We start from the raw sequence: 23,357 nt of genomic DNA on the forward strand, positions 1-23,357 counted from the left end.
CATCATCCTTCCATTTTTTCATTTTAAACTTGACAATTATCAGAAGCAAAAGGTCTTGTCTCAGTTATATATCAAGTGCACATCATTTAAAAAATTGAATGTGTATTAATTCATCATTTGCTACAGCAATTTTTTTTTTGGTATATGTTGAAGACTATTGTTCCACATGGAAAATTTCCTCCTGTGCTTTTATTTTGGGTAAAAGAGTCTGAACTTTGTTTCAGGCTTTTGAGTTGTTCTCTAGGCTATTTACTGTCCTGTTGTATACTTTAAGAAGTAATGTTTTAATTATTTTAAAACCAATGTATTCTCATTTAAAGATATTTTGCAAAATACAGTAAAATAATAAATTAAAAGCAAGCCTCAATTCCACCATCAGCAGATAACTACTGTTAACATTTCTATTTCCTTCCAGTCTATACGTTTTTATATATAGTATTTTCTGTGAATTTTGAAGTCTCTAAAGTACATTTCTACTGTCATGTATAACTGCTAAAAACCTGCCCTGGTTAAATATTGCAAAGATATTTTTACTAAAAATGTTTGTGTTAGAAACTGCAAGGCTTGTTCGGTTATAAGGGGAGAAGGTCATTTTAAACATACCCACTTATTCAGGGTTAGTATGGGTTCTTCTGTAAATGCCATTATTTGGGTTCCATTATATAACCACTGGATGTTTATCACACAGATGACACTCTAGGCTGACTTCCAAGGCATCACCTCCTCACCCAATGATCTTGTACCATAGCCTTTGACAAATATTTGGGCATGAACGGAATTTGCAGGGGCCGTGACAGGCGACTTATGTAGGTAATGGTGCACGATCCCCAGGAAAGAAGAAGTAAATCAGAATCAGGGGCCAGGAGGGGCAAAGAGGGACTGTGAGCAGGTAGTTTCCAGGTTTGAAACCTGAGTGAGTGGTGAACCCACTGTTCTTTTTTCTTTCTTATTTTACTTCTCGCTGTTTTCGCCCATTTAGGAGAACAATCTCAGCCCTCGCTTCTGATCATCTTATCTGCAGGGCAGGCTCCCAAGGAGAGGCAGGCCTCAATAAAAGGCTGGTGGGCGTGTTCCCCGCCCAAGGCCTGCAGTTGGACCGCAGGGAGGCTGGGGAAACCACCCCGCTTTGGAGCAGCGGGTATAAAGAGCCCAGCAGCCCCAGCCCAGCTCTGGGCTTCGCAGGGGGACACATTGGCCTCGTAGGTGCGCATCCGTGCTGAGTTCCAGTCCGGACACCACAAAGATGGCACCCATTGGGGGCAAAAAGGCCAAGAAGGTGAGTCTTCGGGGACCCAAGGGTGCTCTCCATCCTGGCCACGGCTCCGTCTGTCGACCCACCAACCCTGAATTCTCCAGCCCCGGGGAGTGCAGAGGCGTTCTTGGAGCCTGGCTGTGGCAAGAAGGTGCTCGCATGACTTCTGCAGAACCCCAAGGCACCGCTGAGCCCACATCCCTGCCCTTGCCCAAAGCACTCCGAGATCTGTGTGCCTCCCGACCAGAGGGGGCTTCCAGAGCGCGGAGACTCGCAACATTTTCCGAGTCCTGCGCGCCAACATCAGAGCACTCCTTCGGAGCTGCAGCCCCCCTAGACTCACAGGCGGGACTTCCCTCCCCCATGCTACGGGACAAGGGGGTGCCTGCTGGAGTAGGCTCCTGTGTGTCTGCCTTCGTTGCAGCCTCTCTGCCCCCTGGACCAGCTCCGCAGGGAGACGCGTGCGCAGGTTCTGACAGTTTCCAGCACGCCTCCCCGCCCCTGCCTTGGGGTCTCCCAGCGCCTCCCCGCTGGCTGCCGGAGTACACTTGAGCGCAGCCATGCACGGGAGCTTGGTTGGGCGATGCTGTTTTCTTCCACAGTTTGGTTTCTGTGATGGCTACCAAATGCGCCACGCTAGCCTCGAAAATGGACACAGAGCCGAAAGATACTGAGGACAGGCTGTTAATAACATTTAAAAACCAGCAGCTCCAGCACCCTTTTAACAACGAGCACGTTATCTTCCCTTGTTGGGACGAGAGTTCCAGTCCAGACTGTCAGCCTTCAGCCTTTTTCTAGTTTGGGGGTGGATGGGATGCGGACTGACCACCACTACGGGTGGGTGGATGGGAAGAGATGGACGCATGGAGGAGAAAATATGCTTGACACTTAGGTGTCAAAGCACCCAGCCCAGGCCTGGCAGACAGAGATCCCCAGGGCATGGTAGGGAGGCAGTCCAGACACAGCCAACTATGCCCCCTCAGCCGGAGGACCATGAAGGCATGTCCACCTGTCATCCTCATTGCCAGCCATCTCTTCCAAATCAAAAATACCTCCACACAAAGAAAAAAAGTTAATCCAGTTAAAAATTTTAAATGTCATGCAGCATTAATAGATGCATGTCAATGGTCTGAAGAAGATGTTGAGGGCACAAATGAATATGGGCTATCAACAGTTCAGTTAGACTGAGACTCTTTGCCAATCCATAAATCTACTAAATAATAGTTGATGTAAACTGAAAGAATAATTCCTACAGAGATTTTTTTTTAAAAATTGTTTTTGATTCGACCACATTCTCATAGCCATGAATTCTAACCCACTCCTCAAACCCAAACTCAGAAAATGAAACATTTTAAAGAACTATCTTTAAAGGATTATATAAGCAAAAGATGGACATAAAATGGGAAAAAACTGTTTCTTCGGTAACCTTATTTCCATGCATATGTCAGTGTTAAAACATGGACAATAATATGTTTATACTTTTGAGTTTAAAATTATATGTTACAAACCTAACACATGTTCATTGTAAATAGCTTGGAAAAAACTTACAAACACCATCTGCTACATTTTAGTGAATATTCTGCTAGTTTGTTGTCTAGGCAAACATGTACTTTTTATACAAAAATGGTCTGATATTACACATACTGTTTTGTAATACTTTTTCACAAAACAGTATCCTGACCATTTTTTTTGTAGCACATTCCACTTTTTTTAAAAGACCTTTTTAGCTTAGTAACAGACAAGTCTGAAGTCCAGGTAATTTAAAAATGCACTACAAAATAACAGATTGTTTTCCCTGGTGTAATAGTTCAATCAATTTATGAACAACATGGCAATGGAATCACCACTAACCACTATACCAGCAAATATCAGATTCTTAGCTGTGCTGTGTATTTAAATATTTGTGGTATTAAGAGTTTGAAAATACACACATATTCAATGAGAGCTGCTAAGTGACTGAACAAAAATATGAGCTATTGCAGATAAATAAAAGTTAGTTGCAAGTCATATTTCATTTATTTGATTCTCGTTTGTGTTTTTGATATAACTGCACTGACTAGCTATATATATATGGGTGTGTGTATGTGTGTGTGAATACACTTTCTTGCTAATTAGGTCATAATCAAAGCTGTGGTGTTAAGATGTGGCATTTAGGCACATTGAAATCATGACACTTGTATTTCAAAATTACGTGTGATCAGTTCTGTATTGTTGTAGTTGTTTGTTATCTCATGGACTTTTATGCTTGAAATTTTTTTTTTGTCTGGAAAGGAGTTTTGGGGTTTTGGGGACATATACCATGATCCTCCTATTTTACTGCTTTAAAGTGAAAATGTTAGTGTGTCTTTTCCCTGAGCACTAGCTGACCGAAGACATACGAAGGGTCAGTGAAGGGGAAGCGGATTAAAGTGAGGGATGCTCCAGGAAGGTGAATAGGGCCGAAGATACAAAATCCTGTAAATGGCTCTCACCGATTGATGTAACTCTTAATATTAATACATCAGCATTTGTTTTTACCAACTGTTATTGGTAATAAATGGAGCACAAAACATAAGTGCATTCCAAGTTCTTCCTTTACAGGGTCTTTTCAGGCCTGCCCCAATTTCCCACTCTCATATATAATCAAATCTAGACATCACTTACAAATAAAAGAATCAGGAGGCCCTGTAATCCCCACCGGCAGGCTTTGTGTAAATTTTTAGGCTCTGGGTCTTAATGCCTCATAGATTCTGGGCCTTGATGCTTCATTTGTAAAATCAGAGGGAATAACCTGAATTGAATATGGGGTATCCTTTATTCTTAAATTCTATGATTCTTTTAAATGAAAAAGAAATAGTTACATTAAAAAATTATTTTCTAATTCACAAAGCCCTTTAAAAATATTAAGTTCAAAATCTATCTGCTGAACATTAACACCAGGGTAATTATTATATTGTATTGTAAATGATTCAGATAGTACAGACATTGGGCTGGAAGTTGGTTTAACAAGTACTTTATTTAGTTATCTCTTTCCTATTCTTGTCATCTCACCCTTGTATAGTGTAAATATGCATATTCTTAAACTCCTGGACAGCATAACACAGCTTCTGTCATAAAAACTGAATTTTAACACAAAAAATAGGACACTTTCAGGGATTTGACCACCTTTGTGGCAGTATCTCCTTCCTTCTGTTTTTACCAAGTATCTTCTGACTCTTTAGTATTCAAAATGCCTAAATAGCATTATATCGCACTTCAACTTCTTTATCAGTTTTAATCATCTCTTTGAATGTGTGCTTGAGTGTTCGTTTGAAGTTTAACAACAGAACCTTTTCATTTAGCCCTGGCTGGTGTGGCTCAGTGGATTGAGCATCAGCCTGCAAACCAGAAGGTTGCTGGTTTGATTCCTGGTCAGGGCACATGCCTGGGTTGTGGGCCAGGTCCCTTGCTGGGGGCATGCAAAAGGCAATCAGTCGATGGATTTTTTTCACACATTGATATTTCTCTCCCTCTCTTTCTCCCTCCCTTCCTTGTCTTTAAAAAAATAGATAAATAAAATCTTAAAAAAAAAACCAACAACAAAAAACCTTTCCCTTTAATCCTTCTGCAGGTATGTCTTCACACATAACACTGCCCCACCACATTCTTTAAAACTCTTTAATGTGTCCTAAAAGACTGGCACATGTATATATAAACTTTCATTATATGAGCTTGCAGGTTGTTTGCCTTATAGATAGTACCATGAATTATAAAATATACATATAATTTCTGAGAATTCTAAAGAAGTAATATTCTCAAGAATATAATAGCAAAAGTACTAAAGATAGAAAATTGTCTAAAAAATTCAAGTAACTCCTTTTCTTCCCCTCTTCCCCCTCATCTGTGATTTCAGGGCATCCTGGAACGTTTAAACTCTGGAGAGGTTGTGATTGGAGATGGAGGGTTTGTCTTCGCACTAGAGAAGAGGGGCTATGTGAAGGCAGGCCCCTGGACCCCAGAGGCTGCTGTGGAGCACCCAGAAGCAGGTTGGTGCCTTGGTCTATTCGAAGTTCTCATAGAAGCGTTCTCTTCTAGAGCCAAGTCTAGGTGCACACCACCAAACAAATACATTCATGCCACATTTTCCAAGTATTTATTAATGCCTGCTGGGCACTGTATTAGATATGTAAATATGGATTCACCGGTTGGATAAGCACAACAGCCCTCCTTGTTGCTGTCACCTATGTTTACCTCTTGGTCCCTGACCCTCACCCTAGATGAGTCTAGTACCTGGCTCACTGCCTTCCTCTCTGTCCCTCCCTCCCTCACCTCTCTAGGTGCCTTCAGCGCCTGTGCAGATGGCCCATCTAGCCCTCTTCCGGTTAATGCCTTGATTTTCTCCTAGGCTCCAAATGAACTCCTCCTCCACAGTCCCTTTTGCTGCCCGCTCCTAGACCTCGCCATCATCCATCGCTCTTCACCTCGGAAACCTCAATTGCCAGCACTGACTCTCTGTCTGCCACCTCCCATCTTTTCTGCTCACTTTCTCTCACACTGCCACTCCTCAGCCTTGTCAAGACTCTCAGTTCTTCCTCCCGTTTTGGGGTTTATTATCCATTCTTCTGCATATGTCCACCTTGCTTCCTTATCCACTTCAAGTTAAATGGTACTGTTATTAATCACGGTGTTACCAGATAGGCCCTCCTGCATTGTAAATGTGCCAACTAGTTAAATGCATTGTAGACTAGCCCGCTCAATTTAAATTCAACTATCTACCTATCCTGCACCTGTACCCACACACCTTATTCTCACTTTACTTTTTTGACCACAATCTTTTATGGCCAGGAAGGAAGTTGGAATGGAATCCGAGGGAGATTACATGTATATAGATAATATCTCCCAGTAGATATTATCCTTGTAATTTTACTTGAGAAATGCAAGTCTTTGGAATTCTATAGTAAACTCTAAAAGGTCAAATAAAATTTTGCAGTATTTCTTCAGTGGGATAACAAACTTGCAGCAAAATCATTTGGGGGCAAAAAATGACTTGAACTATTGTGGGCTATTTATAATTGCATCCCATTTTGTATGGTTAGTCATATATTTTGAAGCAAAAAAAGTATTAATGTGTTTAATTGAGGGTAGGGGGCGACTGCTTCAGGCCCTAATGAGAGTATTAGATAATGTATAGTATATATACTGTATTCACTTTCTAAAGTTCCCAAAATTCTGGACTCTAAGACACATTTGGTCCCAAAATGGCTTGGATAAGGTATCACAGACTGGTAGCAGAACCTTCCCTTTCTCACCATTTCCAACACTAGAAAGTCAAGCCCAGGCACCAGTCCTACAAAAATATTCCAGGTGTAGTCCAGCTGCCAGGAAACTTTTCAGAGTTTATTTCAGGTCTAGCTATCACCCAGCCTAAATTAGAAAAACATCTTCAGCTACACAAATTCATTTGCATAAACTAACATAAAAACTGATCTCCACTCTCTTTCAGAGCATACATTCTTTAAACACCTTTCATTTCCCCAAAATGCTAAATACATCTGCTGTCATATGAGGAACTTAGAGGACTACCGAGCAAATAGTAGTGATAATAATGGTGATTTGCCTTTATGACTAATAAGAACAAAATTCAACTAAAATGACTAGAAAATTCATGTCTTTCTGTATTTTCTCAACTAACAGATAAATGTATCACAAGTAAGGTTTTTCCCTAACTATTTAGACATTAAAAATGGATGGCTGTCCTTAAGAAACCCTAGGGCCGTAGGTCACACAGACTCATGGGATTTTGAAACTCCCTTTTCATTGCAGAGATGAAGAAATTGCCACCTTGTTAGGGTAGGTAAATGGCTTACTATCCTTACTAAACACTGCACAGTTGATTCCAGCTGAGTCAGGAAGATTCCAGGTTCACTGACCTTTTGTGCCTATGGCCTTTCCCCTACACAGTGCTACATGTAAAAACAGTGAGAATGTAAGAATTTTTAAGGAAACCCACTCAGGATCTTAGTTAAGAGACTGGGTAACATTTAGCTTCTATGATGCTAAAATAAGACTGATCTAATTAGGAATTTAAAGCCATGACATGAATATAATTAATTAGTATAGGTTTTGTCCTTGTCAGAGAGACCAGTCACACCCTATTATTGGTTAGAGGATGAAGACTCAGGAGTCTTCAGATGAGAGAAAACAGAAATAGAAATGGAAAGAATACTCAGAAATTACCATATTAGTTCTTCTACTGAAGTTTATACCAGAAGTTGTAGTTCTTGCACCTAGTAGTATCAGCATTGAATTCGGCAAGGAATTTGGGTTTGCTGGCTCTGCAGAGGATTGGAGCCTTGAATTCATAATAATTGCCCCCAGGTGAGTCTAAGTTAGGTCACATTTTGAGAAGCACTGAAGTTTTAAGAAGCATGGTGGAATAAATCAATTAAGAACAAAGAATGTACATATACGCAATTTGCATACCATTTCAGGATTTCTTCACAGAGGCTCTGGAAATACACCCAAGGAAAACCTGGGTGGACTTCCTGTTTACAACCCAAGTTACTCTGGCGTACAGGCACCTAGACCACCGGCCCTGCTGCCCTGCTCCAACCACGGCAGCTCCCCTCACTGACCTATGGGGACTCCGTCTAAGGTGTTTTTAATTGGTTCTGTTGCTAATTAAAACAAATTTGAAGCCCCGTAATGTAGGCATCATTTTGAATTCCCACTAAGAACTAAAGTTTGCATGATTTTAAAAATGAAGATTTGGCTTCAAGCCTAGAAACCCATTTTCTGAAATTCAAAAGCTTTCTTGCCTCACTTGCTTGTTCATTTAAAAAACAAAACTGAGCTCCCTGTGTTCTCTGTGGTCTAGTGGCACCTGGGATGCAAAGCTACCAGACTCATCTCCAGCCTCAGCCCTGAGGGCTAAGGACACCATGTCCTAATAACTCCTGGCTTCTAGTGTAGTTGCTTCCAGGTCTTAGGATTTTACAGGCCTCTGAAATTTCAAAATAAATATCAGGGGCTGATACTGGATCACTCATTTCTTACTTTGCCCAGTTAATTCCCCTGACAAAACAAACACCAGCTAAGTCTCACTATCATTTTACAAAATGGGCATTTTCCCAATCTCTTAGAATGGTGGTTCTCAACAAGGCTGAAAATAAGAATTGGTGGGGGACCTTAAAAAAAAGTCTGTGCCCTGCCCCAAACCAATTAAATTGGAGTATCTATGGGATTACCTGAGCCCCCACAATATTTTTAAAGCTTGCAGCGTATCTAGTGGGCAACAAGGGGTTAGGACCACTATTTTAGATAATTCTTTAAATTTAGTACATTTGGTTGTATGGACAAAACTCCTATTATATTTCCTCTAACCTGAGAGAGCTTTGCTATTTGGCATTCATCCATGGACATGTCTGGCGATCTTGCTCCATTTCATATCTTACTCATTTTTCAGAAAACTGAGCTAATCACATCACTCAGTTGCTTACCAGCTGTTGGTTTTGCCCCAACACTTGCGGTCTGGAGCCTACAATCCTTGGGATGGCGAGCTACACCACCTGCACTCCATCTGTCAGGTCACCTTTCCAACTGCATCTTCCATCTCTTCTCTGAGACATCCTCAACTCCAGCCACTCAGATTAACTGCCCTTTTCCCAAAAACCACACCTGTTCCTGCCTCCTTGTTTTTGCTCAGGCTGTTCACTCTGTAGGGAATGCCCTTCCCGACGTCCTCTACCTGGCAGAAATGGGGAAATGATACCCGTCTCTGGAACCTCCCTCTTTCCTTTACCCCGCTCCACGGCAGAAATCTCTCCTTTGGCAAGAGACCCCAGACGCACTCCTCATTAGCCCCCAAGAGGCATGAGTGCCAAACAACCAGGGATTTAAGCAGACATTTTCACATTTATTTATCTTAGAGCCTTTTGAAAACATCATGGGTTAATAAACCGATAACAATGAATGCCTTTCTTATCCAATCTCCCAGTTCGCCAGCTTCACCGAGAGTTCCTCAGAGCTGGATCGAATGTCATGCAGACCTTCACCTTTTATGCGAGTGAGGACAAGCTGGAGAACAGGGGGAACTATGTTGCAGAGAAAATATCCGTGAGTAAAACTATACATGGCACTCTTAGAAGGGTGTAGTAGACACACAAGTCATCACCAAAGCATTCCCAGAGAAAAATGTTGAGCCTCTTCAGGCTCAACTATTTTAAATTATACAACAATGCAATATATGTGAATAGTACTTAGGTTTTTATCTGGAGTCCCCCAAATTGACGGAAAGATATTTAATGAAGCAGATCAAAGAAGAGGCATTTATGATTAATAATTCTCCCAGTCTCCTAAATTGCTGAGTAGATATCCTTACAAATTCTTACACCCTCACCGTTTTTAATGTGGCACAATATAGGAGAAAGGTCACAGGCACAAGGAATCAGTGAACTTGGAATGGAATCTTCCTGACTCAGCTACAGTCATCTGTGTGATGCTGTTGGGCAAGCCATTTACTTACCCCAACAAGGTGGCAATTTCCTCTTCTCTACAATGAAAAGGGAGTTTTAAAACCCCATGAGTCTGTGTGATCTATAGAACAGGGGTTGAGAACGTGTCCATTTTTAGTGTCTAAATAATTAGTAAACACCTTACTTGTGATACATTTATCTGTTCATTGAGAAATACAGAAAGACAAAAAGTCATGAATTTTGTTGTCATTTTAATTGAATTTTATTTTTATTTGTCATAAAGACAAATTATCATCATTATCACCACAATTCTTCCAAGTGCAGCTTAGGCATTGGAAGATACCAGATCTTTTTATGTAAAGACTTTTACCCTCTCACAGATCTTTGGTATAATTCAATATCCTAGATACTATTGTCAGATTTATTTTTTCATCACTATTATTGGTGTTTTTTTACTGCAAATGACTCAACTTGGGAAAACATTGAACTATTCCATCACTGTCATTTTCTGGAAACAAATCACTATTATAACATACAACTGAGATGTGGACATTTGGTTAATAACTTTGTTTCAATATCACATGAAAATGTAGATGTATTATATACTCACGATTTTAGGGGAACAAAGTCAACGAAGCTGCTTGTGACATTGCCCGGCAAGTGGCTGATGAAGGAGATGCTTTGGTGGCAGGAGGCGTGAGTCAGACACCTTCATACCTCAGCTGCAAGAGTGAAACTGAAGTTAAAAAAGTATTTCATCAACAGTTAGAGGTCTTCATGAAGAAGAATGTGGACTTCTTGATTGCAGAGGTAAACAAAGCTATGATCAAAGATGAGAGAAATACACTTAGCACATTTTCTCTGCCTTTTGCTTTCATGAGGACCATGTGAGATTAGGTGCCAATCATGACTAGTAATAGTAATATTAGTTTTGAAATCTTTTTCCAGTTTTAGGGTTCTAATAAATTTGACTCAGTGAACCTAAGATAGTATTCTTCAAACCTTTCAACTGCAATTCACAATAAGAAATCACCATTCTATTCCATTTAAAACTGTTAATGGTTTTCAATTTCAAATTCTCAATATTCAAAACACTTTAAACTCTAAGTTTGAAAATCATACATCTAGGGATAATTTAATTATTAAGCAAGAGAATGACTTTGCAAATTGTTCTAGAGAAACAAGATTATAAGTACCTTAACCTTATCTTATTTCAGTATTTTGAACACGTTGAAGAGGCTGTGTGGGCAGTTGAAGCCTTGAAAACCTCTGGAAAGCCAGTGGCAGCGACCATGTGCATCGGCCCCGAGGGCGACCTGCACGGCGTGAGCCCCGGCCAGTGTGCCGTGCGCCTGGTGAAAGCAGGTGATGGTGGATTTTGGTCTGTTTGCAATTAGTGGGTCTTTTAAGATAACATACAAATGCAGTTCCATCTATGAATTACTAGGGGCTATTTTTATTAACACAAAAAAATGTTCATTTGCTTTTTTAGGAATATGGATATTATTGAGTCCTATAAAGGAAAATATTTGAAAAGGAAAAAACCAATACACTCATATACCAGCCTTTTGAAAGGAGCAATTAGACCTATGCTGAAGGTTTAACAACTAGAGATGGGAAGAATTTTGGTAACTCAGAAGGGGCATTTGGAAAAATTGTGTTTTATTTTAAACTTATCTCAAGTTGAGGCCTTTAAACATTAATAACTTTTAAGTCAGTTGCTCTCCTTGCCAAAGTTTTTCCATTCTCACAAATTCCTGGTATGCTTTGCTTTTTATAACAGACATGATAAATTAAAAAATCCTTTTTTAATATGAAATACTGATCACTGAATTTATTTTTTTCTATAATTCTCATTCCTAATACTGGGTTTCATTTCAATTAGGGAAAACAAAGATTGTTTCCAACGCTGCTTCATTTTTAAACCCAAGGAATAGCTCAGTGTCAGTGGAAGAATCCAACTCACTCTGTGGGAAAGAGAGATTTTAGTTGGCTATTTATTTAATTCTGGATATTTAACCAACTCCTAATATTTCATGAAAGTCACTTCATACTTGACATTGACAGTAACAATTACTTATATTTAGGAATGAAGTTGTATAGTTCTAATTTTTGATCAGTAATATAAAAAAGGGAGGAGAAGCAAGTTCACTTGTTTCAAAAAGATCAGAGGAGTCCTTCGCCATCACCATTGTTAATTGGCAAGGATTCTTGGCCTGCATCTCATCCTTCCTTTGCAATTCTGTTCAGAGTAGATGGAGGCACAGTGTTTGAAATCACTGTACTTTATTTATACCCTTTGTAGTATTTCCCACTTAGCTCATTTGTTTATCTCTTTAATGTCTGACTCTCTCACTAGATTTTAAAATCTAAGAGAGCAGAGACTCTGTTTGCCTCAGCATTGAGTACCCTGTGCCTAGCACATGGTAGGTCCATGATAAATACCTGTCTAATAAATCTAACATCCATCTAATAATTCTATCTTCCAATTTTCAAGTTCTGCCTGCATGTACCCTTACATAATCCTCCTTATCCCAAGTATCACTCCCTCCTCTTAGGAACTATAACACTTTCTGTTTATACCCCTCATTTGGAATATCCTCAGTCAGCATTTTTTAATCTGTGACAATGTTAATAGGGTTCTGTAGTCAAATACATTTAGAAAATGCTGTGTTAAACCAAGTTAAGCAGGTCTCTTTACTACAGAACTTCTCAGAGCCTTTGATATATTCAGGTATATTGGCAGTGTCTAGGAAGGGGATATAGTAAATAGCTACTGTCTAACTTAATTGATCATAAAACCTTATTTTCATGGAGCGAACCTTGGAAAGCCCTGTGCTAAATATAGAATCTTTGATGTCAGGGACTATATATTCATATTTCTCTAGAACCCCAACAGGTGTGTCCAACCTTTTGGTGTCTCTGGGCCACACTGGAAGAAGAGTTGTCCTTAGCCACACATCACATTAAATACCCTGTGACATGTAGTCACAAAAAAAATCTCATAATGTTTTAAGTAAATTTAAGATTTTGTGTTGGGCCGCATTCATAGCCACCTGGGCCGCATGCAGCCTGTGGTCCGCAGGTTGGACACCCCTGCGCGAGGACCCCTAAACCTAATACACATCCAATAAATAGCCAATATAGGATTAATTCATTAGTGTAATGAAGTCAAACAAGGAAAGAAAAACTCTGGCAGAGAACATGCAAAAGAAAAAGGAAAAAGAAAGAGAGAGAAAGGGAAAGAAAGAAAGAGAAAGAAAGAAAGAAAGGAAGGAAGAAAGAAAGGAAGGAAGGAATAAAGAAAGAAAATCAAGATCCAAGCTATTGAATAGACAAGACTGGAACCCAGTGGAAAGATCAGGTGAGAGAGAGAAATTTAGGAGCGTTCCGGATATAGACAGTATTGAAAGCCCTGGAACTGGAAAGAGGGTGTAGATGAAGAGCAGAATATGGTTCAGTGACATCCTGGGACACTGCAGGATTGAAAGATTCAGGCTTGAGGAGGGGTGGATATGTAACACCCCCAAAACTTATCTAGAGGGGCAATAGCAACACTCAGGAAGTCAGAGAAGTGCTTTAAGAGAAGAGAAAGGGAGTGTTGATGAGGGAGAAAGGGGTCCAATAGATCAGTTGTTGCCTAGAGGTGGAATAGAATGAGAGCAGGGAAGTGATTACTGGATTTGGCAAGATTGAGGTCATGGGTGCCCCTACAAAAGCTAACTCAGAGGAATAACCAGGAGGGAGGCCTGATTAGAAAAAGAATGAAGAGCAAACTGCAAGACCCAGCCCAGTGAAGACCGCTGAGACACCTGCCACTGAATACTGGATACCACAGCTTGTAGCATCAGCAACGCTGCTACTGGAATCTGGATTTAGTGGCATTATTAAATTGGCTTGATGAAAGGGAACATTGATTTATTCCTCAAATGAGTGGTATGGCAACCATGGGTGCAATCTAGCAGCAGGAAGTGCTGAAAAATTATTGTGCTTGCAATATAATGTCAAATATTGAAAAATTGACTACTAAAATTTGAAGTTAAAAAAAACTCTAATAATGATTTCTTAGAAAAAAGATGGACAGCCAAGTGTGCATCAATGACACTTCAATTATACCAGGCTCCTCAAAGCACTTGTCACAGAAAGTACTTGCTATCTGTTAGCGATCATTCTTGCCCAAAGGTAAGATAGATTTCCAGGGATCAAATGCTATAATTCCAAATTCACTGTTCCAGATAAAAGCTCCCTGATAAAAGAGGAGAGTTGGGCCTTCTGGTATTCTGGTAAATCCCTAAAGCTAAAATGTTCTTCTCACTTGCAGGAGCCTCCATCGTTGGTGTGAACTGCCATTTTGACCCCACAATCAGTCTGCAAACAGTGAAACTCATGAAAGAAGGCCTGCAGGCTGCCGGACTGAAAGCCCACCTGATGAGTCAGCCCTTGGCCTACCACACTCCCGACTGCGGCAAGCAGGGATTTATTGACCTGCCAGAATTCCCCTTCGGTAAGACAGACATTCTATTGTATATACTGTACCAATGTGTTTATATTTGACAAATTCCAAATAAATCTATAGCCATAGGGTTTTGTCACAGTAAAAAAATGACTTCCTGTCTCCTCTCTAGGCCCCCAGCTTTTCTCCCTGCAGCCACAAATCCCTTGATATTAGGAGAAGGAAAAGAAGGGACCAAAAAGCAAAAAAGACCCCTGAACTTCAATGTAAAATCAAAGTTGAATCAACACCTAGATAGACAACCAGTTAGCCATACTTGTAGGCTGGTAAAGAGAATGCCCTCATGGACAGGATCAGCAAAGATTTTCGTTCTGGTTCCAGCTCTGTTGCTGAGTTGCGTAACCTTTGCAAAATTCCCTAGTTCCTCGAGATCTGAATTTTCTCATCAGAAAAATAAGATGGTTAGAACTAGGTTACCTCCAAGATCCTGTTCTCCAATTTTTAATGTTGCTCAGACACTTCAAGATTTGAGGGTGGAGAGAAGATACCATCACTGGGTTACTGTATGACAAATTGGAATGTAGAAACCAAGCAGATGAAGTGAGGGCATGCTTACAGTCTAGGCAGAGGGAGAAGTCCTTTAGCATCTTTTGGAAATGGGGGTAAGTCTACCTTGAAAATCAAGCCCAGAGATATCAGTGGGGCCAGAGCATGGCCAGCCTCCTATTCCATTCTAAAGTCATTATATCTCACTCTGTATCCTTGAGGAGCCATCCCTTCTGCCATATTATATTGGTCTTGCAGACCAACCTGATATAACGCGGAAGAGGGCTACACAAGGACGAGAATACCAGAGGGCAGGGTTCATCTTAACCGCTGACTATCGCTGCATTTAAAGTTGGTTATATAGACACAAAGCAGCTAACAGTTTTGAAAAGCTAAGAATTAAATATTAACAAATTATTTAACTCATTTATTCAAGATTATGTATTTATTGTAGTTGTCTATTTTAAATATTTTTTAAAATAGAATTTGAGCATAATGCCATTTATTGCAGGACTGGAGCCCAGAGTTGCAACCAGGTGGGATATTCAAAAATATGCCAGAGAAGCCTACAACCTGGGGGTCAGGTACATAGGTGGGTGCTGTGGATTCGAGCCCTACCACATCAGGGCGATCGCAGAGGAGCTGGCCCCAGAAAGGGGCTTTTTGCCGCCGGCTTCAGAAAAACACGGCAGCTGGGGAAGTGGTCTCAACATGCACACCAAACCATGGGTTAGAGCCAGGTAAGCACCTTTAAACTATATTTGCTAAACCAAACTCATAGAGATTATGAATATGTCCAAGTGAGTTCATTATAAAGACTACAGCTAACTTGCTGTGTGATGAGAAAGAGTTTGTTACCTTCCTTAAATTCTCTCAGAGATGTTTGTTAAACAACCTTATGGAGAGATTTCTAGAGAAGGCTTTAGGAATGCAGAATGTAAATAACATAAGTTACAATAAAATGTGATTTCATGCTCTAAGAAAGGACCATCCATGTGGTGGACACTAACATTGAATTGATTGATTTTTTAAGATTTAATTATAACTTAAGTATAACAAGCATTAATTAAGTGTCTGTTATGTGCCAAGTATAATTCTTGGAGCTGGGAATAGAGTGGTGAATAAGATAGCAAAGGTCTTTGCCCTCAAAGTTTACATTCCAGTGGGGAATGGCATATTGAGAAACTAGAAGCTTAAGACTATCAGAGGCAGAATTAGATACAAGACAGAAGCCAGGAAGAGGAGGCTGCCTTCGATTCATGCTCACTAGCTGAATGTGACCCCATCCCAAAGACAATGAGGAGCCTGGAGGGTCACAGGTGATCCAGGACAAGATTCTGGAAGGTCCAGGGCAAGATTCTAGCTAAATTTAATAGTCTAGAGATAGGGAAACCTGTGAGGAAACCTTTGCTAGAACACCAGGCGTGATGAGGACTGGCCTAGAGGAGAGAGTGGAGAAAGAAAGGAGAGAGAAGTAGGCTCCATGGAGCTAGAGGTGCAAAAGTGATGTGGATTTGGGGAGAACAGTAAATGTGGGCTCAGCCAGTTCATGTGTAGAGTGCCAGAAAGTGAGGATGGGGAGGTAGGGTCAATCAGATAGAAAATCCCTATTCTAATTTTTAACTTTTGATCCTTATACATATGTTAAAAAGAAGAAATTCAAAGTAATTTAGACCTATATATTCTGAAGGGAAATTTTTAGCACACAATAATAAATGTGTTTTAATGGAAAGAGTCTCAAGAGTGCCAAGGTGGTGCCATGGAAGTATTCTAGTTCGGTGACACAGAGGTCGACACTCAAGGAGGACTCAAATGAGTGTTTTGTTCACCCAGGGCCAGGAAGGAATACTGGGAGAATCTTCGGATAGCATCAGGCAGGCCGTACAACCCTTCAATGTCAAAGCCCGACGCCTGGGGGGTGACCAAAGGAACAAAGGAGCTGATGCAGCAGAAAGAAGCCACAAGTGAGCAGCAGCTGAGAGATCTCTTTGAAAAACAGAAATTCAAATCTGCGTAGTAGCCTTAGTGGAACCCAATTTTGTGAATTCTTCTATGCTTGGGCCACAGTCCTTAGAAATAAGGAAAAGATGGTTAAAATACAATGCTTGTATTAATGCCAGCCTACACATAAAATTGGTATGAGCTGAACAAAATAGAATTACAAATTGCACCTGAAAGTTTTAAAAGTATGTTTTAGAAGTTTCTTTAGAAGCAAAATAAATACAAAGTAAATCTTAAGCAGGTTTACTAAGCACCCACCATGTATGACGTATTGAGAATATTGCTGTGACCATAGAAAAGTGATTTGGACATTAATCCCACTTCAAGAAGTTTGCAGGCTAGTAAGAAGGATTAGACCCAAACCGTCATAAATGGCTCAGCAACCAGACAGGGAAAATAAAATGATATAGGGAAGTGACTTCCAAGCTCCTTTGAACATGACCCTTAGCACAAAACACAATTTATACTATGACCCAGTGAAGCACTTACTATGCAACCATTGAAATAAAATGTGTAATCTACTCCAGTATTTTGTATTCCATTTCTTTCCATCTTATTTTAGTAATAAAACATGCTGGTTGAGATCTTTCAAATTGATTTTATGATCCATTAGTGGGTTTTGGCTCACAGTTTGAAAAACACTGCTATGGGACACTTTAGCTATGGGGACTTTTCCATTTCTTTAAGTTTATTCTTAGAAGATCAGTAATATAGGGCTTGATTAATAAGTATCCAAAGCCCAGAGTCCTGTTCTCAGAGACCCAGAGCTGTTCTCTGTTTGCTGATACATCTCTACCACTAAGAACATATCAACCAATAGGGAGGAAGTGAAAAGAGATTGGTATCTAGGCCCTCTTCATTGTACTCAAAATTGAATCCACCTAAATTCCTCCAGTCAGTCTGAGAAGCAACACATGTGTGGTACTTAGGTACCTTAAAAAAATAGAAATTCTCCAAACTCTCTCCAGGTTCGCTAGATTGAGAAATACATTTTTACCTGATAATAGCTACTCTCTTATGAGAGCTTAAGCCATTAGAATGAACATAGCTACTTTTCATGTATTAGGAAACAGTTCATGTTGCTTTCTAAACATTCTCAGATGGGTTAGCTTTTTTGAAATTATAATTTCTTCATCTATTAAAAGCAAAAGAGCAATGACACTGTTTTCATTGTATTAGACTTTTATTTTCATTCTATAATTTGCTAAATTCTATATGAAATCTCTATACCTCAGTTTATACATCAATTAAAAAAAATAATACTACCTTCCTTCTTCATAAGTATACTACAGTTTTAAAGGAGAAGGCAGTATTTAAAAGGAAAAGAAGTTTCCGGAATTTTCTTACAAAGATAATTAGCAATCCATCCCTCATCCCTCAATGCACAGAAATGGAGCCAAAGCACCACATTTCTCAGAGGTTGCATATGACTGAGGTGAAATTAGAAGAGAATAAATGCCACTTTTTTATTTTTTAAAAAATTGCTATCTACCATTTTTAACCCTCAAATCAGATTCAATATTGAATGCTTTCATTCATAGATGATAGACACTTTTATTTGATTCTTTGTTGTGTTATTGTGTAAGCTGCTTGCTCTCTGATATACTTTTCAGAACTTTATTGCCACACAAAACATTGTAACATCTAATCATTCTTACATCTTTTGATTCTTTAAATAAATTTTTATTGTCAGCACAATTATAGACGACCCCCATTTCCCTCTAAAGGAATTACAGTGAAGATGTGCTTGAAAAACTATATGTCAACACTGCCTCCTAGTGGCATATTTTATATTTTGAAAAAAATTTGTAATTCCACATAGAGGAGCGGCAAGATGGCGGTCGAATAGGAGAATTTATCTTGAACAGCTTCCCAGAACCAAGCTAAAAATAAAGAGGGGAACATCCACCTGAAGTAAACAATTGAAGAGTACCTGAAGAGGAGATACTTAACCAAGGATAGGCAGAAACCACCTCAAAACCAGCAGAAAAGGCAGGGACACGAAAGGGGCTGGCACCACTTTCACAGCCGTGGGAGCTTCCTCGGAGAGGAATGAAGCCTGGACCGCAGATCCCCCTCCCAGGCACAGGGCGCCAGTGTTGGGATCACCCACCTACATAGCACCCAGCAGTGAAAAGCCATGGGGTTATTTTTACTTTTTAATTTTTCTTTCTTTCTTCTTTCCCCCAACCTTCATCTTACCCCTTGCTGAGGAAACAGCAACATAGGCAGATCCAGGGGTGATAGCAACGGGCTTTAGGGCACAGCCATTCTGTACACTTTCCTGGGAACCAGGCTCGTGCTTCCCTTAAGTCTGAAAGGCACTTCTCATAGGAGATCCAGGGGACCCATCCTTCTGATTCCACAAGAAGCCCTCTCAGAAACAGATGGGTCAGTGACTACACTAAAACTAATGGCGAGACTAGAGGCAGAGGCAGGTGGAGGTGGTTCCAGCAGTGCCTTTGGTTGTTAGTTGATCAGTCCCTGGGTTCAGTGCTGATGAAAAGCCAGACTACGGAGCAGCAAGGCCCATCCTGGATGCAGCAAAGCCTAAAGGAGATAGGCACAAACTGTGGATCACATGTAGCTTCCAACAGGCTGCCTAGAGCTGGACTGGACAACATCTGACATTGGATTGCACCAACTCTAGGCAACATCAGAGTTGTATCCAGAGGGAGAACCCAGCAGGCAAGCGCTAAACTATGCTGAGACAAATTCTACTTCATTCTTTTTTGTTATTTTTTCTTTTGCATAGCTATGTATTTTTTCTTTTTCTTCAATTTTATTCTTATTTTTTCTCTACTCTTTACTTTCAAATCTCCTATTTTACTCTTACCTTTTCTTACTCCATTTTGCCTTCTTCCTTCCTTTTCTTATTTTCTTTAAATTTTCTTTTCTTTTTTCCTTTTCTTTGTTCTTTTCTGGTGATTCCTTGTTTCTTTTCCTTACTGTTACTGTTTTTCCTCCCTCTATCCTCTCATAATCATTTTTCTTTCATATGGTCTTATCATATTCTTGGAGTTTTTTTATAGTATTCTATTTCTCTTTCCACTTTTATTATTCGTTGCTCTTTTATCATTGATTTTGCTGTTTTTGTTGGGGGCATTTTTTACTTGTGTGTGTTTTGTTTTCTGTGCTGTTTTGCTTTGTCATGTCAGCACTGGTACAACAGCATACAAGACATGGTGGGGTTTGAGCCTCTCAGTCAACCCAACAGAGGGGAGAACTACCAACAAACAGGCCAACAAAAATCAAGACCCACATGCAACAGGAGGGTCCACATAAACCACACAAGGGGGCATTCCTAGAGCATCCAGACCAGGAGATCAAAGAGGCTACACCACTGAGTCCCACAGGACTCCTACCGCATAAGGCACCCCACAGAAACAGAGTCAAACCAGATCTGTCTAATACATAGGAACAAACAAAAAGAGTCAGCTAAAATGGAGAGAAAGAAACAATGCCCCAAAAAAGAGAATGAGGAATACTGAGAAAAAGGGCTAATTGAAATTCAGGCAAGCAAATGATCCGACAGAGTTCAAAATAATGGTTATAAGGATGCTCACAGAACTTAGTGAGAACTACAGTGAACTTAATGAGAATTACATCACCATGAAAAAGGACACAGAAACCTTGAACCATTTGGAAATGAGGAATATACTAGAAGGAATTAAAAGCAGGCTAGATGAAACTTTCCTAGCCTGGTGAAGGAAAAACTCACAAAAGTTAAGAAAGTACAGAAAATCCCAAACAAGAAGAACCCAAAGAGACCCACACAAAGACATAGCATAATTAAAATGGCAAGTTGAAAGACAAAGAGACAATCTTAAAGGCAGCAAGAGAAAAGTGGAAAGTTATCTACAGGAGAAGCTCCACTAAGACTGTCAGCTGGTTTCTCAACAGAAACACTTCAGGCCAGAAGGGACTGGCATGAAGTATTTAAAATAATCAAGAGCAAGGATCTGCAACCAAGACCACCCTATCCAGCAAGACTGTCATTTAAAATTGAAAGTGAAGTTAAGAGCTGCCCATACCAAAAAATAAAAAATGGCTAAAGGAGTTCAGTAATACCAAACCAGCATTACAAGAGATGTTAAAGGGACTGGTTTAAGAAGAAGAAGTAATGAGAGAGAGAGAGAGAGAGAGAGAGAGAGGGAGAGCAAGAGAAACATAGATATAAAGGAATAAAATGGCAGGGAACAAGTACCTATCAATAATAACCTTAAATGTGAATGGGTTAAATGCCCCAATAAAAATATATAGGGTAGCTGAGTGGATAAGAAAACATAACCTATGTCTATGCTGTCTACACAGGACCTTACACAGGCTGAAAGTGAAGAGATGGAAAAAATATTCCATATAATGGAGATGAAAAAAAAAGCTGGGGTAGAAATACTAATATCTGACAAAATAGACTTCAAAATAAAGGCCATAAAATAAGACAAAGTCACTGCATAATACTAAAGGGGTCAATCCAACCAAGAGGACATAACCCTTATAAACGTATATGTGCCCAATATAAGAGCACCCAAATATATAAGGAAAATCTTGGTGGACTTTAAGGAAAAGAACCATAGCAATACAATCATTGTAGGGGATTTTAACACCCCATTGTTAGCATTGGATAGATCTTCCAGACCAAAAAAAAAAAAAAAAAAAAGAAAGAAAGAAAAAAAAAATCAACAAGAAACAATGACCTTAAATGACACACTAGATCAAATGAATTTAATTGATATTTATAGACTATTTCATCCCAAAGCATCAGAATACACATTTTTCTCGAGTGCACATGGATCATTCTCAAAGACAGAGCACGCCGTTGGACACAAAAACAGTCTTAACAAATCAAAAAAAAATGAAATCATATCAAGCATTTTGTCAGATCACAATAACATGAAACTAGAAATCAACCTCAGGAAAAAAACCTCAAAATCATTCAAATATATGGAGACTAAATAGCATGTTATTAAATAATGAATGGGTCATCAATGAGATCAAAGGAAAAATCAAAAAGTACCTGGAAACAAATGAAAATTAACACACAACCCAAAACCTATGGGGACACCATGAAAGCAGTCCTGAGAGGGAAGTTTATGTCATTACAGGCATACCTCAAAGAAGATAGAAAGGTCTCAAATAATCTAACCCTATACTTAAAAGAACTAGAAAAACAAAAATAAACAAAACCCAAAGGGAGTAGAAGGAAGGAAATAATCAAAATCAGAGCAAAATTAAATGACATAGAAACTAAAAAAAGAATTCAAAAGGTCAATTAAACCAGGAGCTGTTTCTCTGAAAAGATAAACAGAACTGAGGAACCTTTAACCAAACTCATCAAGAAAAAGAGAGAAGACCCAAATAAATAAAATCAGAAATGAAAGAGGAGAAATAACAATGGATACCACAAAAATACAAAGGGTTGTAAGAAAATACTATGAGCATCTATATGCTAAGAAATTGGACAGCCTAAGTGAAATGGATACATTTTTAGAACCATATAATCTCCCAAGATTGAATCAGGAAGAAGCAGAACACCTGAATAAACTGATAACAACTAATGAAATTGAAGCAATAATCAACAAACTCCCAGAAAACAAAAACCCTGGACCAGATGCCTTCACAGATAAATTTTACCAATCACTTAAAGAAGAGCTAACCCCTCTCCTTCGCAAACTGTTGGAAAAAAATTCAAGAGGAGGGAAGACTTCCAACTTCTTTTTATGAGGCCAACATTATTCTATTGTAATTCCCAAACCAGATAAAGACACTACAAAGAAAGAAATTACAGAGCAATATCCCTGATGAGCATTGATGCTAAAATCCTCAACAAAATATTAGCATACCAGATCCAGCAATACATTAAAAGGGTCATACAACATGATCAAATGGGATTTATCTCTGGGGTGCAACATTGGTACAATATTTACAAATCAATAAATGTGATACATCACATAAATCAAACGAAAGATCAAAATCACTTGATATAGCAATAGATGGTAGAAAAAGCATTTGATAAAATCCAGCACCCATTTATGATGAAAACTCTCAGCAAAGTGGGAATAGAGGGATCATAATGCAACATAATAAAGTCCACATACAAAAAACCTACAGTCAACATCATACTCAATGGGCAAAAACTAAAAGCATTTCCTCTAAGATCAGAAACAAGACAGGGATGTCTGCTTTCAACACTCTTATTCAACATAATACAGGAAGTCCTAGTCACAGCAATCAGACAAGAAAATGAAATAAAAGGCATCCAAATTGGAAAGAATGACGTAAAACTGTCATTATTCACAGATGACATTATATTGTACACAGAAAACCATACAGTCTCCACCAAAAGACTACTACACCTAATAAACGAATTTGGCAAAGTAGCAGGATACAAAATCAACAGTCAGAAATTGATGGCATTTTTATACACCAATAATGAGCTATCAGAAACAGAAACTACGAAAACAATCCCATCTATCATTGCCAAAAAAAAATTAGGTACCTGGGAATAAATTTATCCAACGAGGTAAAAGACCTGTATTTGGAAAACTATAGGACACTGAAGAAAGAAATTGAGGAAGATACAAATAAGTGGAAGCACATACTGTGTTAATGGATTCGAAGAATTAACATCATTAAAATGTCCATACTTCCCAAAGCAATCTATAGATTCAAT

General features: G+C 39.3%; 1 protein-coding gene across 1 annotated transcript; it reads left to right on the forward strand.

Annotated features, from left to right (window-relative positions):
* The first annotated feature begins 1,123 nt into the window (after positions 1 to 1,123).
* Positions 1,124 to 17,639, forward strand: BHMT (betaine--homocysteine S-methyltransferase). The gene is made up of 8 exons (XM_054578522.1): positions 1,124 to 1,276; positions 5,124 to 5,256; positions 9,207 to 9,325; positions 10,303 to 10,494; positions 10,902 to 11,049; positions 14,006 to 14,188; positions 15,195 to 15,423; positions 16,517 to 17,639. Exons 1-8 carry the CDS (start codon positions 1,244 to 1,246, stop codon positions 16,698 to 16,700), a joined length of 1,221 nt encoding a protein of 406 aa, XP_054434497.1. The 5' UTR covers positions 1,124 to 1,243; the 3' UTR covers positions 16,701 to 17,639.
* Positions 17,640 to 23,357: the final 5,718 nt, after the last annotated feature.

Source organism: Pteronotus mesoamericanus, unplaced genomic scaffold, assembly GCF_021234165.1.
Source record: "Pteronotus mesoamericanus isolate MK-2021 breed Mesoamerican mustached bat unplaced genomic scaffold, CSHL_Meso_final contig_50, whole genome shotgun sequence".
NCBI lineage: Eukaryota > Metazoa > Chordata > Mammalia > Chiroptera > Mormoopidae > Pteronotus > Pteronotus mesoamericanus.